General features: G+C 47.9%; 5 protein-coding genes across 7 annotated transcripts; 4 read left to right on the top strand and 1 right to left on the bottom strand.

Annotated features, from left to right (window-relative positions):
- Positions 1–1123: 1123 nt before the first annotated feature.
- Positions 1124–2309, top strand: GL218_04524 (Protein RTA1; the record flags this gene model as incomplete). Its single annotated transcript, XM_033581140.1, has 5 exons — positions 1124–1292; positions 1352–1546; positions 1597–1955; positions 2009–2079; positions 2141–2309. The coding sequence occupies 5 exons, from the start codon at positions 1124–1126 to the stop codon at positions 2307–2309; spliced, it is 963 nt and encodes a 320-aa protein (XP_033435476.1).
- A 2900-nt stretch (positions 2310–5209) lies between these two features.
- On the top strand, positions 5210–7191 carry GL218_04523 (uncharacterized protein; the record flags this gene model as incomplete). Of its 2 annotated transcripts, XM_033581138.1 has the most annotated exons (4): positions 5210–5269; positions 5493–6095; positions 6152–6298; positions 6352–7191. In XM_033581138.1, 4 exons carry the CDS (start codon positions 5210–5212, stop codon positions 7189–7191), a joined length of 1650 nt encoding a protein of 549 aa, XP_033435467.1. The 2 variants fall into 2 exon arrangements, with proteins under 2 accessions (XP_033435467.1, XP_033435468.1); XM_033581139.1 differs by lacking the exons at positions 6152–6298; positions 6352–7191 and having other exon boundaries at positions 5493–6104.
- Positions 7192–7749: 558 nt separating this feature from the next.
- On the top strand, positions 7750–9284 carry GL218_04522 (SAGA-associated factor 73; the record flags this gene model as incomplete). Its single annotated transcript, XM_033581137.1, has 5 exons — positions 7750–7777; positions 7851–7988; positions 8059–8586; positions 8647–8823; positions 8878–9284. The coding sequence occupies 5 exons, from the start codon at positions 7750–7752 to the stop codon at positions 9282–9284; spliced, it is 1278 nt and encodes a 425-aa protein (XP_033435469.1).
- A 1523-nt stretch (positions 9285–10807) lies between these two features.
- Positions 10808–12762, top strand: GL218_04521 (Peroxisomal adenine nucleotide transporter 1; the record flags this gene model as incomplete). Of its 2 annotated transcripts, none has more annotated exons than XM_033581135.1 (2): positions 10808–12085; positions 12343–12762. In XM_033581135.1, the coding sequence occupies 2 exons, from the start codon at positions 10808–10810 to the stop codon at positions 12760–12762; spliced, it is 1698 nt and encodes a 565-aa protein (XP_033435471.1). The 2 variants fall into 2 exon arrangements, with proteins under 2 accessions (XP_033435471.1, XP_033435470.1); XM_033581136.1 differs by lacking the exon at positions 12343–12762 and adding an exon at positions 12184–12189 and having other exon boundaries at positions 10808–12127.
- Positions 12763–13521: 759 nt separating this feature from the next.
- Positions 13522–14754, bottom strand: GL218_04520 (Nitric oxide synthase-interacting protein like protein; the record flags this gene model as incomplete). Its single annotated transcript, XM_033581134.1, has 2 exons — positions 13522–14666; positions 14745–14754. The coding sequence occupies 2 exons, from the start codon at positions 14752–14754 to the stop codon at positions 13522–13524; spliced, it is 1155 nt and encodes a 384-aa protein (XP_033435472.1).
- Positions 14755–15169: the final 415 nt, after the last annotated feature.

Genomic DNA, 15169 nt, shown 5'->3' with positions numbered 1-15169 from the left:
ATGGGTTCCTGTCGATGTCGCTGTTGAGATGATACGAGACCTTATTACCCGCCCAGTTCAACAGGAGGCGCAATTTTATCATATCTGCCATCCTATACCACAACGCTGGGAGTTACTTGTCGATGTACTTCGTGAACTACTTAGCGTCGCGGATACGGTGTCCTTAAAGGAATGGACTAAGAAGCTTAGGGACATTGAGGACCCAAGCGCCGAAGAGATTGCTAGAATGCCTGCGCTAACTATGCTGGACTTTCTCGAGGAACTGGGCGATGGGACGGAATCTGTAACTTATGCAACAGATCAGGCTACAAGGTACTCACAAACTAGGTAGTATATCCGCTTTGGACAAAGAAATGCTACGGAGCTGGGTCAATAGCTGGAATCTATGAGAAGTTTCCACTGCATTAACAACCACTCCTTTGCGAACCTCTTCCGTTATATCTATTTCAAACGTAGGAATAAGACCGGCAAAACGGTAGTATTCTGCTGCGCGAAGTTCAGCGGGCATAGAAATCTTATAAATCATCGAGTATGAAACGAGGCAGCACACTTAAATCTTTTGATTACTAGGAGGTCCGTAAGATCCTCAAGAATAAATATTTCTATTATTTGCGTCCAACAACGAGAGCGGCGGTGCAAAGGGGAATTATAACCGTCTTGGGAAGGTTATCAGCATTGGCGAATCCATAGAGCCTCAGCTCGCAGCCCAGCCCCAATGAGCAAAAATGCCCAACGTCACTGCACGTAAGCAAGAAACCAGTAAAATTAAAGTCAGGACGGGGTACATTTGCTGACGGCATATACTATTGTAAGATCTGCAACCGGTACTCTTCCGAAAGCGAGCCGGTGGGCGATCTCAAGTCGTTATATTGAAGCCTGGTAGGATTCGCGATATTCCGCTTCTTGTGGCGTCACACATGGTGGTGGCGGAGCCCTTCCTAATGGTGTAAGTCCTATTAGGTATTATAAAAAAAATGAGGCATCTCCCCAGAACTTGATTATGTTGGAATTTGAACGTTCATTTTTTCCTACCTCTGTACATACCTGAAAATTATTGAAACCCGACTACTTAACTATATATCTCTTATTTAAATCCGAATTGTCTTGGATTGAGGCCGCTAATATGTCGTCTGGTGTATCATTAGATGACATTTCCTTTTATCCCTACGACCCATCGGAGGCCGTAGCTGGAGTATGCCTCGCCCTATTCGGGATAACTCTTATTTGGTCTTCTGTTTTAACTATTCGGAAAAGAGCTTGGGTGTGGACGGTACAGCTGCTAGCGATACTCAGTAAGCTCTTTAGTGGCCTTTAATATAGCGCTGTAAATATTCTAATGCGTCAACAATAGTGGAAGTAGTTGGATATGCAGTCCGAATTGCGTCTGCTGGCAGTCCTACTAACCTGAACTTATACGCGATACAATTTTGCGTAATCATTCTCGCCCCTGTTCTCATGGCTGGTGTCATATATGTCGTCTTTGGTCGTATCGTCTTTCATGTTGTCCCCGCCCAAGAAAGGACGACGAGACTCCTCTGGATTCCGCGTATGTACTTATTCAAGCTCCCCTCCAACCATCCTTACTAAATGTTGCAGCTCGGTGGATCACGCCTATTTTTGTCACCTTCGACGTGATCTCTCTCCTTGTTCAGCTCGTTGGCGCCGTTTCCGTCTCAAGTACTGAAGTGACAGATGAGGACGCTGAGGACACAATAAATATGGGAAAGAATATCGCACTTGTGGGCCTCGCCATACAAATCGCAGCATTTGGGCTTTTCACGGTAGTTGCCGCTCGCTTTCATTTTACTTCGCAACGATTCGAGGCTAGTCTTTTGTCGAGGCTTGAGGCAACTGACGGAGGAAAGTCGGTCTTAGTCATAGGGCTATCACGAAAGATAAACAGGAACTGGAGATACCTCCTATATGCAGTCAACGTATCTTGCATTTTGATTCTAGTAAGAACCTAAGAAATACTTGTTAGTGTAAGCCTTCTAACATTGCTTCCAAGATCCGGTCTGTATTCCGCGTAGTCGAATTTGCCGAAGGCTCAAACAGCCCCGTATCTCAGCATGAGTATTTGTGAGTAGCCGAAGCCTACCTAGACACCTATAGTATCTCTTTATAGGCTAACACCATATAGCATGTACATCTTGGACACATTGCCTGTGTTCCTAGTTGTATGTAGCTTCTGCTTCTTCTTCCCCGGATCGTATCTCCCGTCCATGGGCTTTAGAATCCCTAAACAACCAGTCAACATTGGGGAAACGTCGAGTCATGAGAGCTCAGATACCGAGTTACAAGGGATATAGATATAATAGACGAGTTATAGTGGCTTATTTTCCAATCGACTTCTCTTTTCTTTTGCCTCTTCTCTACCCAACCCTGCATATGATTGCAATTCAATATAAACCCAGTAGTTGATTAAATAAAAGGGTTACTGCCCAGGCGCTCATCATGGGAAAGGAGGCGCAAAAATTCACCAAACTAGCTGAATATGTGGATATTTCTGATACCGATTTAATGGCAGCTAGCTGTTAAACTGTCGTCATCAACACGAAGACTTGAAATACAAGAAACAAGGGCAGTATCATGCCTGTCATATTTGCCGTACCAACACATCCTGTAGTCTGAGGCAAAGTCAGCCAATGATCAATTGAGGTTTTCTGGAGACATCTTATTCGTTACGCGTGTGACAAAGACATAATGTGCCTTTGTTTGAAACTAGACGAGACGCTGTCACCCGCGTTTATTTTCCGAAGTACGACATATACGACACAGACGAGCAAGGAGAAATTGTCATCACAGACCACTCGATCTCCCGAAACTAGCTTGTTCGCCTTATTTTGACACATGACGATTGGATGATATCTGTCAAGCTGGGCCTAATGGTAATGTGACTGATTAGTGAATGGCTTGTCGACAATCATGATCGTTGCCCATATGGCCGTGAGAATTTGACAGATGCAGAAGTGTTACCTGCATTGTAACGGAAGAGCGATGCATGCATGTACATAAGTCAGGCAGCCATTACTATAGTAATAAAAGTGATAGCAATGCCATCTCTTGTCAGGGATGAGCTGTCAACAGGAAGATCCCGGGTTCGGAGTTTTTGGTTTGAAAAAATCCCCTTCTTACCCTGGGCTTCCTGGGCTTCCTGGGCTAGATCTAGGGTGTGACAAACATGAGTCTTCAAGACCCCTCTCAGCGCTGTGCTAACATCCTAGATGATACAGGGGCCAATTAAAAGCTTGGATACCTTCGCTCTTCGTACTTGAGGATTGGACTTAAGGATTGGTATTCATTTTTCTTCGCCGATCTAGAAGCGATGAATTCTAGAGATCTGAGAGGAAGCTTTATGAAAATGTTAAGCATTTGGGAATTTTCGTGGGATGATGAATTGGCAGCAATGCGAGAAAAGCCCGAAGAAACCCAACAACTTGGCCAGATGTTTGTTTGACTCGCTTGACTTCTCTAATACCTCACAATGAAGTCCCTTAACCCCTCGGGGGTTACGTCACGTCAGGAAATGGCACCCGGATTCTCGCAACGTAGCACCCGGTTACAAGCCCTGGACAATGTCTTCAGCCCTGGGCGAAAGTATGCTGCGTTGTGAGTAACAGTGTTGATATGTAAGAGGAAGGACGTTGAGATAGTAGCCTTAATAAAAGCCTAGTTGGGGTAATTTATGTAAGGAGGAAAAAAAAAGAAGCTTCAAATACTCGTAGCTGGTGACTTACATGAATTAATTAAAAGCACCCTAATGCACGCAGTACCTAATGTACCTAAGTACCCAAATACTCAAATGCTATTAATGCTATTAAGGTATTAAGGTTCCTATATCAATAAGGTTTATAAATTAGCGCGGGTAAACATTTGGTACATCTCGATGTATGGATGTACCTACCTATTTAAGTTGATTATCCGTTACGACTCAACTTGCCTAGCAATACCAGCGGATCTCGCCTACCAAATATATGCATAGTGTGGAATATACATAGAACCCGAGAAGCTTCAACCCTGGCTTTTCTTAGGCTACTGGGGCAGTCTTGTTTGTCCTTGCCTGGTAATTCCGTTCAGGGCTGTCCGACTTGCTAGGATGTTTAACCTCTGATCCACGGCCGATCCAAAACATGTATTATCGCTAAACTACATGCATGTTAATCCATGTTACCCAAAACCCATGTTAATCTACGTACCTTTCACCCCCACACCAAAGCTGACGATTGGGTCTAAAGGAAAGCGGGGAAGTTCCTATTCGGTAGCATTATTTTTTTTTCTCGTCTCTTTCGACATTGGATGAGTTTCAAACAACCCCCAAGTCTCCGTAGGTGAAATACCTACCTACATACGTACCCGTACCTGTACCTAACATACCTACCTATGTAGGTCTAGGTATGCATTCTAATAAGAAAGCAGAAGCGTAAAGAAGGAAAGGGGATAATAATAAAAAGGGAAAAGCCCACCCATACAGACATGCATTACTAATAGATACATGGCGTATTCGGTATCAGACTGGCAGACTGGTCGTTTACTGGTCACTTTGAAGGATTGTGATTGACCAACACTTCTCACCTTTCAGACGATACAAGGTCGGATATACCGTATAACTATTGCCGAATACCGTGAGCCCCCATCACGGCTACCTAGCTCCTGGCTTCCCCTTCTGAACTTCAGCACCCTCTGCTTCTTATTAAGTATTCTCTTTGAAATAGTACCGAGCAACTTAACTTATAAAATAAATCGCCATTCAGCTGGAAAATATTATCCATATCCCGTTATTGGTGGTTGGTCTTCAAAGTTATATTAAACGTTGTTGCAAAAACGCCGTGCGCTTGCCGCCGAATTTCGATCTCGAAGGCACGTGAAGAGTCTCCGTCCGGACTCGGTGAAAATCCGCCTCGGGGGCTTCAGGAACGAAGTAAACAAGATCCGGAGTGGCATCGAGCAATCCTTTTATACAAGTGGCAGACGGGATAGAAGGAAAGAAAAAAAAGCAAGATTAATGCAGCTAGTCCTCGCATAATCATGATCCTTCTTGTTCCCCACGACTTTGACGAACTGCTTTCCCTTTTCGATACCTGCCAGCCGCAATATTGACCAACGGCGGCCGCCAACCTACGGAGACAAACGACTCAACGCGCGCAGCTAAGACAATAATAAACTACTCTGATTTGTTCGTTCAGCTTGCCTATCCTGGAGTTTTCGCACAATGGTTTATTGTGGAAAGGCTTCTCAGGGGTGTCAAAACTGTCGAACCCGACGTATAAAGGTGCGTATGCGCTCACAACCTCATCAAACACATTATACACATGCATCCGCCTTCCCTGTCCTGTCTTGCCCTGCAGCTGAGGCAAGATGTACTAGGCGGCATCGTATGCGAGATGCCGCAAGGTTCATCTGTGTCGTCTGCATCCACCTCAATCGATCCAATCGGTCGGGACCGTAATAGATGAATTAGCCCATAATTACCATAATTAACTAAGAAATTGTAGTGCGATAAGAAACGGCCAGAATGCTCACAATGCATTCGCGTGGGCAAGAAATGCCCGGGTTATCGAGACCAGTTATCTCTTATGTTTCGAGATGAGAGTAGCAAGGTTATACAAAAAGCACATGCCCAATGGGGCTCTTCGGGGTCTCCTGCTGAGCAAAGCGGAAATTTCGTTTCGAATTCAGCCTCGGCCTCAGCATGGGCAGACGAGTCGTCGAGCAGTGCTTCAGATAGTCCGCCAGAGAGTAGTTCAATTCCGCCACCCCAACTTGTTCCCGCAAAGATACCTAAGAAGGTAGAGTTAAATATGGAGCAGCAGGGCCTGCAGTTTTATATCAATCGCTATCTTATGCACCATCCCGACTCCCCAAGGACAAGCGAGGAGGTAGCGACGTATTTTACTAGTGCAAATGCCGCCCAGGGCGTCATGATAGCCGTAGGTCTCGCAGGACTGTCTAACCTGCTAGGGAACAAGAATATGAACCTAGTTGCGCGTTCTAAATACGTCGCATCTCTGAAGCAAACCGGACAGCTAATTGCTAGTAATGATCCTGGAAGCCTTGTAGCTCGCATTCGGAGCGTCGTAACGCTCGCATTATTTGAGGTAAATTGATTCCTGGAAACAATTATATTTAAGTATGCAACACTTACTATATATAGGTCGTCCAAGGTAAAGGATCTAGAGTGGCAGTGGGATTAGCTAGCACGCACGTTAATGGGGCAGTGGCTGTATTACGATCTGTATTGCCTCTTCCGCAGGCCCCTAATAAAGGTGTACATGCTATATTACAATTGTTATTTTCAATGGTATTGTATTCATCGCATCTTATCTGACCTACCTACTAACTATCCTAACCTAGTTCATTCCATATCAAGCGACAGACACGCCTCTTCCATCTGGTTTCTTCGAGACTCTAAAATTCTGTAAGCAGTTGATGCAAGGAGTACCAGAAAGTTGTTCTGTTGATTTGGCTATCGCTATGGTTCGACTTCTCCAACTGTCAGCTACATTCGAGCACACGGTATACACCGACGGGCGTCCAGCTGTAGATGATATTATACGACAATTTATTCAACTGGATAATACGTTTGATAGCTTGGAAAGGCAGCTACTAGAGGCCTTTCCCTTTAAGGAAAATAGGGGAGAGTATCCACCAGAAGCGGTCTTTCGCGGAAAGTGGCACAAGTATAATGTAATATGGGCTGCTAGGATATGGAATCATTATCGTTGGGCTCATATTCTCACTAACCAAAAGCTTGTCAAATTTATGAGCACCTATCCTATTTCGAGCAGTCGAACCTTACCGACCCCTCAGAGAGTAAAATGTTACGCCACTATTGAACGACTGGCGGAGGATATTCTTATAAGTGTACCTTCACATTGGCACCATCCAACGCTTGATCCCGAAGTGACTCGAGAGTTTGAAGCGGATGGATATGGCAATTCCGGAGCGGTAGGGGTACCTAGCCTTCTTTGGCACTTAAAAGTGGCTGGCTGCGCTCCGAACGTCCCGCCCGAGTTCTGGGACTGGGCTTATAACGCGATGCAAGTGGTTTGGAGGCAGATGGGAATGTTACACGCAAAGGCCTTGTCAGAAACCATGGAACAGTACCGATCCAAATTAGATAAAGAGGTGGATGGGCATAAAGTAAAGTTAGAAGAGGAGGAGGACCAAAGGCGGATATATTCAATGATTTAGATGCTGATTATATATAAGTGGTATATCTGGAAAGGCGTCCATGGGCGTGGCTAAGCTTTGGGAAGTACTTTGACTTGATGATCTACTAGGTGTATTTAGGGAGGGCATATAGGCGAATGGCATTATACAGGTCGGTAAGATTAGGTTTTCAAAAATACCCCTAAAGCTATATTCATTTGCAAATAATGGTTTACTTGAATTATTTCCAGCCTTTTGATGTCTAAAGCCTGAGCAGAGGTAAAATTGAACCATGTACAAGTACATATGTACCTAATGTACCTAACCGTTTAGTAGCATATGGGTCCGTGTATCATTTGCGGTAATTCTACGGGTAAGCTAACGAAGCGATAAGATCTTATCGGAGCGTCGTCAAGTGGTCCGGGAGCGCTAGCTTTAACGCCTCTTCAATCATACAACAACTGCTATCAATCTTCAAACTATCCATAAGTCGCTCCCTACGACGTTTCCATCACCTCTTATTCAATCTATGCTAATAGGACGATCCTATAACCTATACACAAATAAATGTAACTGACAAAAATTCAAATACCTATCAAAATGGCGAGCGGCGGAGAGGGGCGCAAAGGTATGTATCTGTAATTCGCAGATTTAACTGCGCAGCGCGCCGTGTTGACACGAATATTCGCCCCACGTTCTAGGTCCCGATGACGAAGGTACAATTAACGTCGCCTCAAAGAAAGTTATACGAGATAGGCCAAACGGTATAATCAAACTTAAGAAACCTGTACCGAAGCAATTAAAACCCGGCAATTGGAGAGATGGTAGTGTTGCCGATGGTACGTTGCGCCGGAACCCTTTACTCTCTTTGTAGCGCCAACGGCTTCTAAGTATTATTCTATTATGTAGATGACAAGAAATCTAAACCCTCCGAGAACCCTTCCGTCATCGTTGGCGTCCCGTCTCCCGGACCCGTGGTTAATCAGTTAGACGAAAACTCCCGCGAGACCTTTGCGACCGGACGGCCTCTCGAAGATAATCTTAATCTTCAACAATGTAAACACTGCAAAAAGGGCATTATCAAAACTGCAGCGAAGGAGCATATTGCGCAATGCCTACGAATTAAGAAAGAGAAAGCCCAGCGCAAAAAAGAGGCTAGGGAAGCGAGGGAACGAGCAAAGGAACAAGCGCGGGAAGAGGAAGCTCGCAAAGCCGACGAGGATGGAGATGCTAAGATGAATGATGACAGCGATGATGATGATGACGGTTCGCCTGAGAAAAAGGGAACTAGTGGGAAAGCAACTAAGAAGGTAAGTGGTAAGAAGCCAGACGGTGAGCCGAAGGGCAAGAAACGAAAGGCCGACGGTGATGCCGATAAGGGACCAAAGAATAAGAAAAAGAAAGAGGAGCCGAAGCCAAAGGTTCCTAAGCCTAAAGGTATCTAACCACTACGCATCCTTACCGTTGAATCATATTAGTTGTGTCTAACCAATCTAGGCCCCGTTGATGTTGAGAAGCAATGTGGTGTTATATTACCCAACGGGCAACCATGTGCGCGATCTTTAACATGCAAAAGTCACAGCATGGGAGCCAAGCGTGCTGTCGCCGGTCGATCACTTCCTTACGATATGCTACTTGCTGCATATCAAAAGAAGAACCAGGCGAAACAACAAAGTAAGACACAGAACACTGGTTAGGCATTTGATCATGACGACTAATTGGGAACAGAGGCCGCATTGGATGCAAACGCTCCGTTAGAGGACGACGACGACGCTAATGCCGGGCCAGTCGACTCTGATGAGGAGACTGCTGCTGTCATGAGTGCACTAGCACGATGGAATCCACAGCCCGTCCTGCCGCCGCCCGTTTTTGAGCCTATCAGGAGGACATATCAACTAGCGCGTCTTCGCGAACAGCTCCACACGGCGACCAATGGCGGGCGTACCAACATTTTCAAGGTGGTTGGTTTTGGTGCTCAAAAGCTCCCCGAAAACCATACCGATACGAATATGGACCTAGACGACGCGCCAGGGGAGCCAGACCTAGGAATGATGGGCGCGATGGGCATTCGACGGTCCTCAAGTTTTGGTATGCAAGCCAATTCACGACGGCCGTCCGTAGCAAGCCGAGCTTAGGACCGGCTGCTCTCATGCGACATATCGTATGAGGATATCAAACAAGGATATCAAACGAGTCTAAACAAGGGTTCAGTTAAGAAAGTCGTCTGAGCTTGCATTCCCTTCTTCTTCTGGCAGCAATATCTTGGTTTGAATCAGCCAGCACCATCCCCATTATAACTACATGTGCCTCCTATAGGCTTGTGCCGCCCAATAACGGCATGTAAACGGTGTTGGGTAAGTACCCAGATAATAAGGCAAATGCATTTGGGTGGACTGGTCATTGTCATTATCATTATCTTCACGATTAGGCGTTTATCGGGGGATACCAGAGCAAAGCAGGTGGATTTAAGGGTTGAATTTGTTTAGCAGGAAAGCGACTCGGGGGCGTTAGGTAAAGGTGGCAAGGTCAGCAAGTATACCATGATTTGCTGCCTCCTTGGTCCGGCGTTGAATTGTTTTTGGAGCCATAGGCCGTATTTAGAATTCATATGATACCACTCAGCAAATTCCAATAAAGAACATAACTGGGAATGGAAGCTGTTTAGGTTGAGAGCTGTGACGGCACACGTGTCGGTGCCCGAAGTGGCGGTATACAAGCATAGGCCTAACCTAAGGGCTGCACAGCGGGATGGAGCATGAGGACCCTGTACACGTGTAAGCTCGCCAATCTCTCGGGTGCCTTTTCCTGGCATCCTATAGGATATTGTGGACTCAGGGAAGCCCCTCGTGCAAAATGTGTGCGGTAGACATCCACAAGCGAAAGGATTGGAAGCGAATGGTCCATGGATAGCTAGCCTCGAAGTTTGGATATACAATTAGGAAGAAATGGTAAGGATGGTGAGAATGCAGGACAAGGAATGTCCATGTATGTAAACATAAAGGGGGGTGGAGTTGGAGTACTATAGTGTTTACTCGCCATCTTTTACGTACTTTGCGAAACACAACATATATTAGATGTCTTACATAAGATATTGTGTAGATATAAACTGGCTATGAACTGGCCATGACGTCGTCGTTCGAGTTACCCCCTCTTCGCTCGAGCCAGCTCGCGGCTTGGTCACATCGTGAAGTTCTCCTCTCTCATACACATCCCATACCCATACCCACGCCTAACACATAGTACTCACACACAAACAAATATGCCGTCGGCCTTGTGCGACATCGTCGACCCAATGGCAAATAAACAAATAATTGCACGGTAGACGGCATGATAGACTACATAATCTATATACAACCTAGTGGGTTCTTGTCTCCTCCTAGACACACGATCAGCTATCGACCAAACTTCTTGGCACCATTGACATCGTAGGGTTACAAGGTAACGTACATACACGACCAAAAAGGCCTCATCCGAGATTCGGTTGGTGTGGAAGCTGCTGACGATATTCTTTTGTGTCCTGTTTTGTCCTCATACTGTATTCTAGATCTTCCCGGAACCTAGATCGGAACGCTTGCTTCTTCGATATAAACCATACAAAGTCCCTTTTCACCTGTCCCCCCTCTACCACTTACAGCGCTAGGAAGGAAACCAACCAACCATGCCATCGTCAAGCTTCGCCAATTACACAGGCACACCGGCAGCAGTAGCAGCAGCAGCAAACAACTTTCTCCCGGCCCTACACCACGCCGTCTCGGGCTCCGCCGGCACGCTCATCTCAACATGCACTCTCTACCCTCTCTCTCTAGCGATTACCCGCCTCCAAGCTCAACGACAATTTCGTCGCGAGGAAAGACTCAACAGCAACAGCAGCAGCAGCAGCAGCAGCGCCGGCGACACCACCCCCACAGGTCCGACCGGTCCCGGGGCAGCAACAGCAGCTCCGGGTCCGGCACGGGAGTCCACGTACGCCGGAATCACCGAAGCCTTTTCGCGGATCTGGAAGTCCGGTGGCGGGCCGAAAGCACTCTATACTGGCCTAGCTCAAGACGCAGCCAAATCTGTCTTGGACTCTTTCCTCTTCTTTCTCTTCTATGAGTGGTTCCGGAGCGTCGGGCTCGCGGCCGGGGGCCGTGGTCGCGGGAGGAGAAGAGGGGATAGGTCCGCGTCGGGGCTGGGCGTCCTTGAGGAATTGGCTATTGGTGTGGCGGCTAGTGCCTGCTCAAGGCTCTTCACGACTCCGATTGCTAATGTGGTCGCCCGCAAGCAGACGGTCCCGCTCGTCGACAGCGAGGGAAGGGATGCCAGCGTCCGCGAGATCATCGAAGCTATCCGGAAGGAGCAGGGTCTCGCGGGGTTCTGGTCCGGGTACTCGGCTAGCCTGGTGCTCACCCTGAACCCGAGTATCACCTTCTTCCTTCAGGAGTTCCTCAAGAAAAAGACCGTCTCGGCCGATAGATGGGACAACCCCGGCGCGCACATGACGTTCCTCCTCGCGGCTATCAGCAAAACCATCGCTAGCACTATCACATACCCGTTCCAAATCGCTAATACCCGACTACAGAATGGCATCCCGGCCACGCCCAAGAGCCCGAACGGGGATGCAGCACAGGCCTCTGCGGGAGCAGTCGAGGCCCCCGCGCAGGAAGCGCAGACACACCACGTCACCTTCGACGAGCCAATATCTCCCAAGACAGAAGTCCCTCGTAAGGTCTCTTTCAAAGAAAACGTCGCGCCGCCGGAGCGGATCCCCGGAGGCGAAAGCGACTATAAATCGGACGCGCTACGGACGGTCAAGGACTTTGGTAAGAGCAGTGTCTTCGGCGCCGCCGTGCAGATTGCGCGCACCGAGGGCGTCGGAGCTCTATACGCTGGCATCTTCGGCGAACTGATTAAAAGCTTCCTGGGCCACGGGACTACGATGCTGGCGAAGGATGCCGTGCATAAACTGCTCTTTAAGCTATACTTCGTCGTCGCGGGCGTCTTGGCTGAGATCCGGGCGCGCAGGGCTAGGACTATGGCTAAGGCTGGAGTTAGGGGTAGAACTGTGGTTAGGCCTGTCACTAGGACTGAGACTCAGACCGAAACTGTGGTTGAGACTTCGGTTAGGAGTGCGCCGGAAGCTGGGATTGAAACTGGGCCAGGATCTGCGGCTATGATTGAGGCCCCAATGGCCCCGAGTGAAGCCCCTTCTAGCACTCCACCACCTCTAGTACGAATGTCCTCGCCTCCGCCGTCACCACCGTACTCATCACTGGAATTGCCACCATCACCACCACCGTCTCTACCCGAAGCGCCAACACCACCCCTTCTCGAATTCGAATCCGAATCCGAACCCCCCGCCCCATTCGCCCTCCCACCTCCTCCCCCACGCCAACCTTCTCCGCCGCCACAGCGCTCCTCTCCCTCCCCTCTCCGCCTAGCATCACTACCACCTCACCGCCCCCCAATGCCTCCGTCCTCCTCGCCGCCGCAGCACCAGCTACACTCTCTGCGAGACCGACACGACAACAACTACGACCGATACCGATACGAGCGACTTCCATCCCCTCCGCCGACGCCGTATCCCGGCGCCGCGGGATACGGCCACCGCTGGAGCAGTCCGCGGAACCGTAGCGGGGGGCGGAGATCGTTTCTGGCTGAGGACGGGGACGGGGATGGAGATGGGGGGAGCGTGGTGGTGGCGAATATGATTGATAGGTCGCAGAGGGGGGTTAAGTATTATTGATGAGATGAGGATGAGGATGGTGATGATGATAATGAGAGTTGATATTAGGGTGGGGTGGAATGGGTGGTTGTTGGGGAAAAAGGGGGGATTTGTAGGAATGGGATGTACGAAATTGGTTGGACAAGTGTCTGTCTACCGCGAGTACATCGATCGATCTATTTTTCTCTTCTCTTTCCTTTCCTTTCTTTTGTCTGAGGGGGAAAAAGTACTAATGGGTCGAGACTGTCATTCACATCTTTCCTTTCCTGATTAATCTCCTTGCTGTACTCGGACATCGGAGGGGAATCCAAAAGACGGGTTTGTTTGGTTTGGGCATTTGGGGCCCTGGAGTTGGGGAATTGTAAATCGAGGTACATGTTTGCAAAAAGTCGGGAGGTCAAAAAGAGTATATGGCAGGCCGCATCATGTACGAGGTTTGCAATGATTCGACTTTGGGCTGGGTTTGGGTTTGGGTTTGGGAATGGGAATGGGCTATGGGGATACTGGATATGGTATTGAGCATAGCGTACGGCAGGATGGGTCGGATATACATAATGTATGGTTTCCGGTGTTGGCAGTGGGCGCCGGCTCGTTGCTATACTCGAATTAATTATAATATTCTAGTCATAATCGAGTCCCATATTCTTCCTATAATATCGCAGTCAAATCTAGCATTGAAATGCCACGCCAGATTTCTGCACCTGGTTTACGCCCCCGGCTGAAAAGCCTGTACCCTCGCTCCTCAGCTCGACTAATCCCGGTCGTATCCTCTCTTTATCCTTTTTCTTGCTCTTTTCACTCCCCCCATCATTACTGCCCTTCTGATCTATAAGGTCTGCCTCGCAGACATAGCACCGTAAGCTCCCAGCATCACCTGCCGATGCGTGTGGATCATGGTGGTGCCGCGAGGGTTGCATAAACTTATCGACGCAGTTACGGCACAAGACATGACCGCAGGGCTTTGCGAGCAGTGCTTTCGAAGTATTGCTTAGTCCTTTCTTGCACGATGGACATATTCGTATACGCTTCTTCCTATTACTTGGACCATCCCGGCCCTCGCCTCCTCCATCTTCCTCTTCGGTGAAGTTCACTGTCACAAGTGTGTGTAGCGAGTACGTATGTGGACTGTCGTCTTTTGACGCCGGGCATATTGGCGTGCTCTTCGTCTTCTTGGCTACCTCGTGAAGCGCATCTTTCGTGTTGGAAGATGGTGTAATCGAAGGCGTCCAAAACGACGGTAACACGGGTTTCGTTGCTTTCTCTTCGTCGATTGCTTTCCGTGCTTTTGCCCTGTCTTCTTGCGCTATCCGCACCAATTCTTCCGCGTCTATTTCAAATTTACGCTTCTTCCCACTGCCATTAGGTAACTCCACTGCCGCCGGTGTGCTACTTTGATTATGACTATCGGTTGATCCTTTCCGAGTAGTATTATTGTCTTTATTAGTGCCATTACTCTTCGTCTTCGCGTCTAGGCCGATTTGTGTCATCTCAAATTCACGAATAGCACGTTCACGGGCTTCTTCCTCCTGGCGCGCCCTTTCTTCCAAGGCATCACGCTCCCCCTGGTCGCGAACTTTCTCGAGGCGCTTTATTTCCTTCTTCTGGGCCAGGATGTTATTCAGGGCGCACTCGCGGCAAAATATGTCGCCGTGCACACATGACACCGGGTCTTGGGCTATCTCGAGGCACAGTCCGCAGGATGAGAAGGGAAGGAAGCTTTCACGTGAAAGTCGTGCCGTCGTTGAGCTCCATGCTCGTTTAGCGAGGTCCCGCTCGTGGGAAGTGAAGACGGCGCGCGATGTGTTCCGCTTACCTATGGAGAAATGTGTTAGTGATACCGTCTATCCCCTTAGTATCCATTAATGCAACTATTATAAAATGGACGTCTTACTGTGTGACATGTTGAAGATGGTATTTAAAATAATTACAAAGGATACTTTATTATTTATTCGGTAGAGTTTAGGTACCTAATGTTTGATATCGCGAATATAAATAAAGTGGATATCTACATATACTTGTATCTTCAAGGCTCAAGGCGTAACGTAATGGAAGTAGGGATTTAGGTACTTGTCCAGGTATTGATGTACTGCAACTACAGGGGTCTATCAACGTATCATTATCTCCCCAATGAGATCATCCCGTCCCTGCAGATGTAGCGAGAAGCCGTCATCAAATTCCGCGTTAGTTACGGAGCGGTACTTTTTCAAGTACCTAATTACATGTAGGTACCTGCTAAAAATTCTACATCGTATGGGCTTGGGGGGGTTTTTTTTTTTGCGCTTGCGCTGTTACCTAAGTTTTCTTTTGATGTACTCA

This window comes from Daldinia childiae, assembly GCF_008694065.1.
Source record: "Daldinia childiae strain JS-1345 chromosome Unknown Scaffold4, whole genome shotgun sequence".
NCBI classification, from domain to species: Eukaryota; Fungi; Ascomycota; class Sordariomycetes; order Xylariales; family Hypoxylaceae; genus Daldinia; species Daldinia childiae.
This window is presented reverse-complemented; position numbering and strand designations above follow the sequence as displayed.